The sequence below is a fragment of the Zonotrichia albicollis genome, chromosome 7 (genome assembly GCF_047830755.1).
Source record: "Zonotrichia albicollis isolate bZonAlb1 chromosome 7, bZonAlb1.hap1, whole genome shotgun sequence".
Classification (NCBI taxonomy): domain Eukaryota; kingdom Metazoa; phylum Chordata; class Aves; order Passeriformes; family Passerellidae; genus Zonotrichia; species Zonotrichia albicollis.
Window position 1 is genome coordinate 26,375,646 of NC_133825.1, and position 12,524 is coordinate 26,388,169.

Sequence of the window (12,524 nt, forward strand, 5' to 3'; positions counted from 1 at the left end):
AGCAGATAAGAGTCTTCCTGATGGCCAGTTCACGCTCATAATTAATATGAATATTCCATCCTTGAAAACTCACTTCCAATTATGTCCCATCCAGTCATTAGGATAAATTAGCTACTTACACAGGCAGAAGAGTAAACAATAAAATTGCTTTCCAGGCCCTTCACTGCCATTAGAGCCCAGCGCAGTGTGACAAGCAGGAGCTCAGTGCCAGGAAGGTATCCTGAGTTACGTTAGCAAAAATTTGATTTATCAAGTTAATAATTCCCAAGAAACAACTTGCTTTTAGCAAATAACTCACAGGGCAAAATTCAGCTGAGCAGTTAGCTGCCAGCTGATATAGTACATCTTTGGGGGAGAAACCAGTGATTCTCCTGAGGATGTGCTGACAGATCTCCCCTCTTCAGCCTCCAATCTATAATTTTATCAGGGCAGCCCCAGCTTCCCAGAACATCCCACAAGCAGTGTGGGGAAGCACAGCTTTGACCTTCCTCTCTGCAGCATTTGAATAGGGCTATGTGGACAGCAAGAACTTAAATAATTTAAAAATCAAATTGCAGAAAGAATTCATCTGCAGCTGTTAATGCATGTTATCAAGGAAGTTTCCAGAGCAGTAAGCTTGCAAATATTAGCAATGGCTCCTTTCATGCTTGTCCCCGGCAAGGCAGGGATAACTGGGAATGTTTTGAGGTTCCAGCACATTCCTATGGGCTCTGACAGAGGTTCTGACAATTTGCTGTCCTTCACTGCTTCCCAAGGTGGACTCTGGGCTTTGGAAGGGAGAGAAACCACATTTGGGGATGTAGTTCTGCAGTAACATGGAGGTACAGCAAAAATTATAACCATCTCTCTAACATGGTAATAATAAATAATGGAAGCATTTCTAGTGTTTCCAATGTTATAAGCAATTTTTCACATCAGTGTTTTTATGCCTTCCTGACAGCACATTCAGCTCCTGCACAGAAAATGGATGCAGATAATTGCTGTAAGGTTACTTAAGGATATTGGTTAACTTCAGTAAAGAAATATCAGAAGCAATCAAATTCTGTGCCAGGCAGGGAGTGCTGGACATTCTGAGGCATAGTCTGCCCTCTCCTTCGTGATGAGGAAGATATTCAAACCACCAGGAAATGCAACAGCCAATAAATGCACTGTTTCTGATCTATTGGGATGCATACTTCACAGTGCTGGTTACTCAGGCTCCCAACAGCCAAGAATAAAAAGCACTGAAACAGAGAAGTCCTGTCAGAAACACTGTTTGTTACTTGAAACTATTAGTAGCACCTAGCAGGAAACCAAACCTCCCCAACAAACCAAAACTAAACACACTCATACAAACAAAAAGCCAAACCCCAGGTCTGTGGGCACACAGAGGAGTCCTGTTCACAAACCTACTTCAGCACGAGGACTGGAGACCATTTTAGAGGATTGAAAGGAAGCTGAAAGGGAGCACAAACTAAAGCACCAGCTTCAAACAGCCTCACCTAATCCAGGACAGAAAAGAAGAAACTTGAAATTTAGTGGAAATTTGCTTCTAATATGTCTAATCTTATCTAGCTGCTTTGGATTAAGCAGCAATCTTAAAATTCTATTTGGGGGCAGAAGTCAAATGAGTTCCAGCAGCATCTCATTACAGAGAAAACTACTTAACATCTCTTTAATCCCTGTCACATGAGCACACTATGGCCTCTTCTGATTCTGTGGGATATTAAATTAAATATAGCATCCTGCTATCCATCAATGTCAACACTGTAAGTTTCCTTTAAAATATTTACACATCATTGTTTACATGCAATTCAAAGAAGATACTGCGAACAACACTCCACCTCCACAAATATCTATCAAATAAAAGAACCAAGTACAACATATCCTCAGTAACAGCAACAGAGCACTGAGGAACTCAGCAAACACAGTTTTAAGTGATGGAGTTGAGTCAAGTTTTGGATGTTTATGGCAATACCAGAATTTCATGAAACAGTGAATTATTCTTGTCTGGGCACATAACAGCTCACTGTTGATGACCTGATCTCAGTTTGGAAAAAAAAAAAACAAACCACTTCTAACACATTTCAAAATCCAAGCAAGCAATTAATAATTTTACAGATGCAAACAAACCCATTTTGTTTTTCTATAAACCTCTTACTTAACACTACAACTTAAAAATTTTGAGTATCCAAGTATTCCAAAAAGAATTTCTCAATAATCCAGCAGCCAAGAAAATCACTTTGACAAGATTTTTAAGAGCACACAAACACCACCCCCCAACACCTGTCCCATGGATGCATTTACAGGCCAGAGCATCATCCCAGCTGCTCCCCAGGAAAAGCTGCCAGTCGCAACCTGAGAGTAGCCAAAGCTGTCTCAGAGCTGCTCTCCAAAGCCTTCCTGAGCACCAGGCAATCTCAAAGGGTTTTGTTTTTGCTTCAGACTATCCCTTTAACACAATCATTTTCCCCATGGACTGTAATGGAGTCAGCAAAAAGCCCCTTAAGCTCGCACAAGGCTGCAGGAAATGCGCAAAGAGCTGAGGCTCTCGCAGGGCCAGAGCCATGCTGTGCCTCCTGCCTCCTCCACATCCATCCCACTGGGACAAGCTCATTTCCCCCCTTCTCCTCACAGGAGAAGCTTCCCTGTTGTTTCACAGCTGTGACTCTGCAGCCTGGGCACATTTGCCACTGCCTTCAGCGGGAGCCAGGTCAGACAGCACACCCATGAAGGCTGTCCCATAGCCTCTGCCTTAAATTCCACTTCACAGATACAGCCTTTTTTAAAAACAGCACTTCTACTCAAAGCCTGAGAACTCACAGGTGCTGGCAAAGAGCAAATGCTCCCACCATGGATATGCAAACAGCAAAGCAATGACAAAGAAACCCCAAAACAAACAACCCCCACAAACGAATGGGGAATGAGTTCATGTCCTCCTTCACCTCACCAGCAAGTCAAGTACAAAGGCAAAGTATTCTACCTATGAAAGAAAATTCTAAAGCCCTTTGCTAAGTTAACTTGCACCAGCAAAGTTTTTACAAAATATATAGAGAAAGCTGAGAGGACATAGGTCAAAACACTTCAGTGATGTAGTACATACAAGCCCTGTAGCTACAAGGCAACCTTGAAGCTGTAAGAACTGAAAATGCTCCAGAAAAACTCACCACATAACAAACACATTTAGAGCAGCTCAAATAAACCAGTTAAATCACCATAAACTCCAAGTTCAGGGCGACTTCTTTACCTTACCCTGGAAGAGACTAAACTAACCAAAACAAAGCTGTGTTTTAATAAAACCTTATGCAAACTATACATAGGCTTACATACAAAAGGGATTTATTTAACATTCTACCAGCAGGTCAGAAGTACTTTTGCTGCACAGCACTTCCATACAGATCCCAGCTCCAGCCCCTACTCTTTAGGCCAACCTCCACAGAAACACATAAGACCTCCTAACAAAAAGGTAGAAGCTGTTCCCTTTCTAGTGCAATCTCAAAAATAACAAAAAATAATAAAACACTCACCTTACTCAAGGCCAGGAGAGAGCCAGATTTCTTGGCAAAGAAGGAGGAGAAGGTTTCCCTGCCTGCTCCAGGTCCCAAGGGAGGGCAGGCAGGGCTTGCCCAGGGCTAACTGAGCCCAGCTCAGTGGTCATTGGCAGCACCTGGGCCAGGGCAGCCCCTCAGGCCCAACAAGGAACAGGTGAGCATCCTTGGGGCACCAATGAGACACAGCTTAAGCTCGTTATCCTCATTTTCCTTCACAGCTGAGTAAAATTGGAATGATTTATCTCCTTAAGATGTATTTGGGAGTCACAGTCAGCAAGAACACCAAGCTACACTTACTTTTGATACGCAGAAATCTTTTATGATTACACTGATGCACCAATAAGTTACTAATTTATGCTGAAACACCATTTTAAAGGTTATTTGAAGCTTTATTCCTTTCATTCATGGATCTGACAAGGCAAAAATTTTCTTCTAGTTTATTTTTTGTCACGAACTAAAACCATTTAAATGTCTGCATTCAGGTACAAGTGGTCAGGGCTCACCAACCACTTCTCTTTCCCTCCTGATGCCATTCTCTTCTTGAACACAGATTACAAGTAAGTTTTGATTTTCACAGGTGTGTGCATCTCAGAGTCCAAAGGCTTTTACTAAACTAAAACACTAAAAAACATAAAAGTATTTTTGTCTGGATTCAGGAGACCCAGAACTATTTCCCTGAATTTTTCCCAGTTTTCCATCTGTATTTGTTGATTCTCTAAACCAGTATCTACTAGTCTAATTGAATATTATATTTTTAAACAATTTCAAAAGCACAACCCACATTGATTCCTGCAAGGGTTTAAACTAAAAGTCCACCCTGAACTAATCTCATCTTGGCTTCCTTTAATGAAGAACACTTCTCTCTAGGGAAGGCTACAGCTGGCATATTCCTTGCAAAAGGTTACAATTTATGTGAATAGCACGCAACAGAATCAAAAATTACTTCATGATTCAGTGGAGCATGTTCCTATTGAAATAAGTGTTACTATATTTACTACTCTAGCACTAAAACACAGGGACTCCTCCAGGAAAACACTTGGACCACAGGTCAAAAAAAGTGTGTTATGTAAACAGCATCTGTCAAAACAGGAGGACGAGGCCCAGCACTTGGCCACGTAACCCAAGCCCCGACCCTGGGCACACAGACTGTGACTCCAAAGGCTGACACTGTCACTCTTCCCTGCAGTGCCCCAGCAGCACCCAAGCTAAATAAACCCCCACAATGTGGAGTTTATTCTTTCTCTGCAGGCAGAGCACAGCTTGGGAAAGCCAAAAGCAGGTCTTGCTCCCAAGCAAGAGATTTTTATGTTTGAAGCACAACTAACTTGCTCTCTTTCTTGGATGACATAAGGAAACACATGCAAGGAAGAGTTACCGATTTACATGGGAAAGAGCATCCCTGCTCTGGGTCACAGCTCACAGCAGGAATTGGGACACTGCTGCTCACAAACACGTGCTTGCAAAACAAAGGCAGTCAGAAGCTGAACACGCTCAGGTAACTGAACTCACTTAGTCTTTCATAAAGGCATATCTCTATTTCTGTTCTGGCCCCATTACAGAGGCAATGGTGTGCATTCATACACGGGGTGCACGGAGCTGCTGAGCTGGTGCGTGCCACAGCAACACCTCCACAGGTGGGTATTGCAGGGAGCTGACCTAAGACAAGGGAAACCCTGGGCCTGCAAGGGCTCCTGGAAGATCAGAAATGCTCAACTCATGAGCCATTTGGAACACTTGTGTATATTGTCCATATTAAATATTTCCAAGTGTTCTGACTTCCTTTTAACTCCAATGCATTTGCTTGCACCTTTTGGAATATTGAATGAAAAAAGTTTCCCAAGTGGTTCCTGGTGACTCCATTCATGTCCAGACCTCCCCCATCACCACCACCCATCGGTTTTCATCACCCACACGGGGACACTGACACTGATCTCCCTCGCTGTTGCTGATAAGCACAACCACGCAGTGGAAAACAGCAGAACCTGAGACACCTGGCTATCAGCACTCTGCCGTGTTTCCAGAACATGAGAACTGGGACAAGTGCATCCTCCTGAGGCAGGGTCTGAGAGCTGAGGTGCAGCAATGCTGGGCTTGCCCTAGCTCTGTGTCCACTCCAGGGCTGCCAAGCAGTGCTAGCGCCAGGGAGAGGCAATTTGGAAGAGATTTTTCTTGTGCAGCCAGGACAGCAGCAGCTGCCCTGGAGTTTTAAAGGCTGGAGTCTCAGGAGAGTGCCCCACTTGTATCTTCACCCCAAGGCATAACACCAAATTTTTTTCATCTTGTCCTTGCCAGTACCCTACAATTTTTGTCAGCAACAACCGAGGTATCCAAGTGAGGTAAATCTGGTGTAAATTTAAGTTGTCCAAGGAACAAACTCTAGTATCTGGTCTGGGTAGAACCTGAAATGCAAAATTGAGCTGGTTGAACTTCTCACAGCAAATATTATTTGAATCCAGTGTGTTACGCTCTATACAATGTTATTGTAAAAACATATTTCAAAGAAACAGCTTAAAACAAATTCTAAAATGCAGAAATTCCATTTATTATATTGAGAATATAAATTGCAAGAAGTCCTGCAATGCATTCTCTTCACTCTAAGTACAATACAGTACACTGTTCTCCACAATAAGTTACATAAAGGCAAATTTTATATACATATAAAAAAGGATCAGTGCCCAGAACTATTTGCACAGCATATCTGCTATTCAGAAATCAATCATTAAATCTTCAGAAATCTTGAGCAAAAGAAAACCATAAACAGATCTTAATTACCTGGTTTGAGAAAGGTTTTCAACTAGTATGTAAATTCAGCAGAAACCATGCAAATGGTTTAACCACTGAATTGGCATTCTCTGCATTCATTCTATAAACAAATGTATTAAAAAATGAGGCATGCCATATGGTATCATATAAGACAACATGGAGAAAAATGACCTGCCTGCATTTGTACTGTTTATGCATCCCAAAACACCCAAAAGGTAAGTACCAAAGTAGTAGTGCCATTGTACAAGGCACTAATGAGACCACAGCATAATTCTGTTTAAACATGCTCAAAAAAACTCAATAAACAAAAGAAAAAACAGAAAAAAACCAAAAAAAAACCTGATCCAGAGGAAAAAGAACCAAAACCCTAAACATCTGCAAACTGAAAAAGTAAGGCTGCTAGGATGATCAGTATAATAATGATATAAAGAAAGACTGTAATAGCACTTGCTTTTTCAGTCACTGAAACAACTATGAGTATAGGACACCTTACAAAAACATGTCAGGAAAATGCCCAAAAGAGAAAGAATGCGCAAGGAAAATATTGGCATAACAGCAAACAGGCCTCTAATAAATTAACATGGTAATGAAAAGGTGGTTCCTCAACTTAAAGGATGAGATACATAGGCAGGGCCTTGGAATAAGAAGGAGTGAAGGCCAAAAATATTTAAGCAAACAAGTTTAATAGCACAGCTCAGTTTATAGAAGGGATATGGCATCTACTGTGGGAAAAGAGCAGGCACAGAAGCACCAAGCTGGAATGTTCCCAACTTCCATCACTGAAATAAGAAGGTGGCATTTCCTTCACAGTGTGAACTTCCATTATATGCTCTACAATTCCACTTAAAAGGATCTTCATTCCCACCCCCTAAATTTTTCTCTATTCAACCATGTCAATGTCTGTTATACAGCAAATGAGGCACACACACACGCTTGCTATGGAATCAGCACCCTGCACAGCTGCTGTACTGGTCTGTATGTCCATGTACCTTTCATGGTGAGATTATTTTCCCACACCTTTTTCTTGTTTCTATAATGGAGTCTAAGCATAGGATCTTTCTAAAGTCACAGTGCAGTGAGCCATACAGACTGAAAATACTCAAGACACGAAAGATTTTTTCATTTAATTCTCAAAAGAATGCAAACAAAAGAACAGAGATGTACCACATGGAAAAGCGTTGTATTGTACATTCCAGAGATTTTTCCAGTCGACACTGAAGACACTTTCCTTGAACTACACGGGCCCTCCAATTTAGCTGAGGTGCTTGAACTCACACGAGATGTGGGTATCAGTCAAAGGATTACTGGGAAAACAAACACGAGAACCAAAAACCCCCTAAGCTGTCCTTCACTGAGAAAGAGAGGCACTGTGTTTGTGAGCTGCATTAAGGCTGTAGAGCGGTGCTGGTTGAGCAAGGCGCAGTCCCCGGGCTCAGCCCGCGGCCTCGCTGTTAGTCCTGTAGGCCTGCTTGCGGAGGTGCGCCTCGATCTCCTCGCGGAACACCAGCATGCCCAGGTGCGAGTGCGACGCCTCGTTCATGGCCTTGGACTGGATGCACATGCGGTACTGCTCGGGGGTCAGCTCGTCCGCGCAGTGCTTCTCGTGCCACAGGTGGAACAGCCCGGGCACCGGCGTCCTGACCACCACCAGCTCCCCGTGCAGGTACTTCCTGTACAGGTGAACGTCCTCGCCGCCCCAGCCCTTCACCTCCAAGTCAAAGCCCCCTGCAGAGACAGCAGCACCAATCGTTACCTGGGCACACAGGCAAGGACAGCAACACTTTCACGCCTAACCTGTCACCAGATGACGTTCCAGAAATTCTGTAGCAATTAACTAAGCTTCCTATGCCATGGCATGCCAATCAGAGGGACAGGAGCTTCAAGGATAGCACATCCTTGGTGGTGGGAACTGCCCAGGACACAGATCTGCTGACTTCGGGAAGTCTCTTAGAGCAGTGTCTCCAAATTGCATTATGCATGACATCCCATGTGACAGCTGCAGAAATCTGTAGGCAAACCTCACTTGCTAAGCTTTTGAATTATTTTTAGGAAGCATAATGGATTTTAGCAGCTGGAAAAGGAAGCAGTCATGCCCATATGAGAAATCCTCTCTAACAATGCCAGCAATTACTCCACAGGTCACAATTCAAAAGGCTGGACTAAGGAAAGGAACACAGTTCACCATTTTAAGTTCTCTTGTTTTTCCAGGACTACAGTGAAGAGCAACCCAGGCTCCTGTACAATTTCAAAACTCCAGAATTATGAAGTCCTCATTTAGCACTACCATACAGATGGCAATGTGACTGCTCTTAGCAATCAGCCTGCATTCAGGGCACCAGACAGCACGCAGAGCTGTGTCATTACATCTTCTGGCAGATTTACATCTTCTGGCAGACTATGCTCAGCACTATCCTCCACATTTAAGCACACCAAGCTGTTCTCAGTTTTAAGAACATGCCACAAGGGGGGGGCAAAGCACGTTGCTAAAGACTCCAACCACTGTATTCAACTTCTCTAGGTTATTTAAAAGAAAGGATTTGAATGCTTCTTGTATATGTGAATGGCTTATTTGAGTGACATGTTTCTTCAACTTGATTCATTTGCTTCAGACAGACACAAAGGACCAAAAAAAAAAACCCCACCAGTATTTAAAAAAATTCTAGAATTAAATGTTTCTACTTAAACTACTGTGTCTTTTAATACACTCAACAGATGGGACATCAAAATCCAGAAAAGCTAATTTATCTCATTGGCCAAACTTGTCAAGCAAGTCTAACTGCTAGGCCTGGGGAAATAATACAAGAAATAAATGTATTACTTTCCTGTCATTAGTTAAGACCAGAGAATCACTTTTTAAACACACAATTTTTATTTTTAGTCTCATCTTACCAACAGTCAGAAAGTCTGTCCGATATTGACAAGTCATCCCAAAGCCAAAATCCCTCCAGAAACCAGAATCCTTCTTGTGCACCTGCAATTTTAAACCAGTACAATTTTGAAATGTACAATACAACCACGGGGGTACACTGCACTTGGTTTTGCAGAAAGCTAAGTTCTTCCCATCATTTGTTCAGGGCAGGATAGAGCATAGTAACACTTCTGGTATTTCTGTGTCATGCACTCATGTGGGGCTTCCCAGTGACCTGCAGCTCACTTCTCCCTCTGCCTTCCAATTCCACTTGACCTCACGGCAGTTTCTGCTGCACCACCTCTATTTTCTATGTATCTGTCCAGACCAAGCAGTAAATAAGCCCGTGGCTAAATCATCTGTTCCCAACACTCCATTTCCTACCCATTTTCTAAGGCCACATTTGTCTTTTGATCTGATATCACGTGAAAAGGAAGCTTTGTGATTGAAGTCAACAACCATAATACTGTTGAGTTTAAAAGAGTGGACAGAAGAGCTGTCAGGCAGGAGATCACTCCTCTCTCAGCTGTGATTATCCAAGACTGTATGTAAAACCTTCCCTCTGGCTTTCAGCAGGATCCTTGCAAACAACGTAGGGAATGAGGGCTATTTTGTTTCTCTTTTAATGCAGCTCTTCTTCATACTACTCTCTTCTTTTCCTCTTCTAAACCTGTCCATCTCAGAAGTCTCAGCAGCAAAACCCAATTTCATCCATGCAGTCTCTCAAAAGAGAGCCAGACTGGATGCTTCATTCAGAGGTTTTTGCCTTTCACCAACGCTTTGTTTGCTGGAACATAAGATCAAAGTTGCTGCTGTGCAATGCCACCATCCTCCTAAAAGACTGGCTTGTCAAGCCACAATAAGCAGCAGATCAGAACTACCAACTTCATTTGGTTAATTGCAATTACTTCTTTTAAACTAGGTGGAAGGTTTTTTCCCAGTGCTTTGTCCATAATGGAGAAAACTGTTTAGATATGCAGTGCCAAAGGTCACAAGATATCCCAAACAGACTATTAAGTTGGACTTAATTTTGTTCTAATACAAAGCACACCTAATTCTACCCAGAATAAAAAAAGCTGCTTACCAATTGCTGCTCCACAGGAGGTGGTATATCTTGATTGGCATAGACAATAGCAGGATTGTAAAGGCTGAATACCACAGGATAGAAAACTTTTTTCCCTGGAAGTCAAAAGATAATTGTTACTCACTGTGGGCATGCTTTCTGAAGGCAAAAAGAAACCAGAAACACTCTTTTTATGGAAGAGATTACCTATTAGGCCTCTAGTGGAAATAAATAAAAACAAGTTCTAGCTGCTAAGATTTCCCACCTAGGAAGCCTGTAACACCCAGTGGGGCAGAGCTCTTAGGATTAAAAAAAAATACATATGTATGCATATTATACATATTACACTGGATTAACTTTTATATCTAGTTATACATGCTTATATAAAATATTAGATATCTCAGTATCATTCCAGGTGACTGAAAAATTCCTGCAATAATGATATGCAGTAAAACTAAAAATAATCAAATTCAAGTAACACCTTGCATTGTTGAATTTTATGAATTTATCTCTGTCCACAACATGTAAAAGCAGGTACTCCCAGGATATCCTGCAAGGGCATCAAGCATCATGAGAATCCTGACTATGCTGAAAACACCAGTTCTGTGTCTCTAATGGAAGCCAGGTAAATATTTTTCCACTAATGTCTTGCATCACCAATGCTGCAAAAGTATTGACAACAACAGTCCACAAGAATATTCACTATCCTGACTTGGGCATGAACTCTGAAGGAGTGAGCAGCGTTTTCAGATCTCATTTAAAACAAAGGTGACAAACTGCCAGTATGAATTTCAATGAGTGTCTTGAACTCTTTCTTGTTAAAGCTCACAAAATACTCCTCTCCAAAATTTTTCCCATTATTTATACAACTTGTTTCATGAAGAACAGAGACAGACCGAAATGAAAGAAAAATCAAGAAACAGAACCCAAATATCTGGCTTTGGAAGAATTTTCTTGCCTGCTTGTTAGGTGAAGAAAAAACATCTACTGATTCCAAATTAACATTTGGAGAAAATGGTTTCTGACTGCAACAAATTTGAAACAAGAGTAAGCATTAAAAAAAGAACCCAAACAGTTTGACAGAAGAAGATCTTCAGTAGCTTGCTTGTTAACTCAAGAAAGCTTTACCCTTCTTGGCAGAAGCTTGTAGAACAAGCAAGCATCACACAAACTTAGAAAAACAATCAATATTTCAGAGCTTGGGATGGAACAGTGGAACATGAGCTCAGGTTCCACATGGAGCACACACTGTAGCTCTACTGAAAACCATTCCTTTGTGACATGTCTTGGCCATACACGTGTGAGAAGAGATAAACCAAACTTGTTGGAGGTTTCAGCATAACAAAAGTCATCTTCCACTGTAGAGTGTTACTCTGACTTTTGTTATACAGATTTACATGCAGTCTAATTGTTACAGTAATTAAGTTGTCCAGCTTTCTTTCAGAAAACTAAATCTGAAGAAAACACGAAAACTGTTTTTTGTACAAAAAAAGACATGTTCTTAAAACAAGCTACACTAAGGCAGAAGTTATTTCTCAGTGTGAATATTATTGCCTTTTGGGCAGAATGTGATTAATTTTCCAGGGTGTGAGGTACTGAATAAGCCCCACCATCCCAGCTGAGTTTTCCTTGTTTCCTACATGCCAGCACAGTCAGCTGAAGTCCAGCAGGGTGACAAGGCTCACTCCCTGCAACAACAGGGGAACGTACCGGGCTCAGCGTTTAAGCGGCAGCTGTTGAGGAACTCGGCTGTGAAATAAACATCAACATCACAGAAGAACATCAGCACCTCGCCCTTTTCCCAGGCTCTGGCACCCATGTCCAGTCCTCGGCCCCGGTTGAATTCCTCATTCAGAGAGACAAGCGTGTAATTGTTGAAGTCAGTTTCTCTACAAGAAAAACAGAGCCAAACCCAAAATAAATCTGTGGGGAGGGGCAGAGGGACCACTGATAGGTTTTTTAGCATTTTACAGGAATTTCATTCCAGAAATTTAAAAAGAAAAACAGTTATATGATCAGAATGAGAAAAAAAATGTTACACTTAGTTGTCTATTTTAATTTTAAGCCTTGTAAAATGACAGAGGTCAGTCTTTGTAACTTCATGTTTAATCATTCAGACAGATTAAAAGGCCTTTTGTTAACTGACATGAATTAAAACACTCTATGAGTTACAATGGCATCTAAAATTTGTCCCCACAAACCATGAATTCCTGACCAACAGAAATATCTGTCTTCAGTAGCTCAGAGAAGAGGGCAAACA

General features: G+C 41.7%; 1 protein-coding gene across 1 annotated transcript in view; it reads right to left on the reverse strand.

Annotated features, from left to right (window-relative positions):
- Nucleotides 1-6,048: 6,048 nt before the first annotated feature.
- The window catches only part of CSGALNACT2 (chondroitin sulfate N-acetylgalactosaminyltransferase 2), a 32,747-nt gene continuing 26,271 nt past the window's right edge, over nt 6,049-12,524 (reverse strand). Inside the window, exons 5-8 of the mRNA XM_074544731.1 lie at nt 11,975-12,153; nt 10,286-10,380; nt 9,183-9,264; nt 6,049-8,018 (exon numbers count right to left, since the gene is read on the reverse strand). Of these exons, the coding sequence (XP_074400832.1) occupies nt 7,726-8,018; nt 9,183-9,264; nt 10,286-10,380; nt 11,975-12,153 (649 nt within the window). The 3' untranslated portion in view covers nt 6,049-7,725. The remainder of the gene's footprint in view (nt 8,019-9,182; nt 9,265-10,285; nt 10,381-11,974; nt 12,154-12,524) is intronic.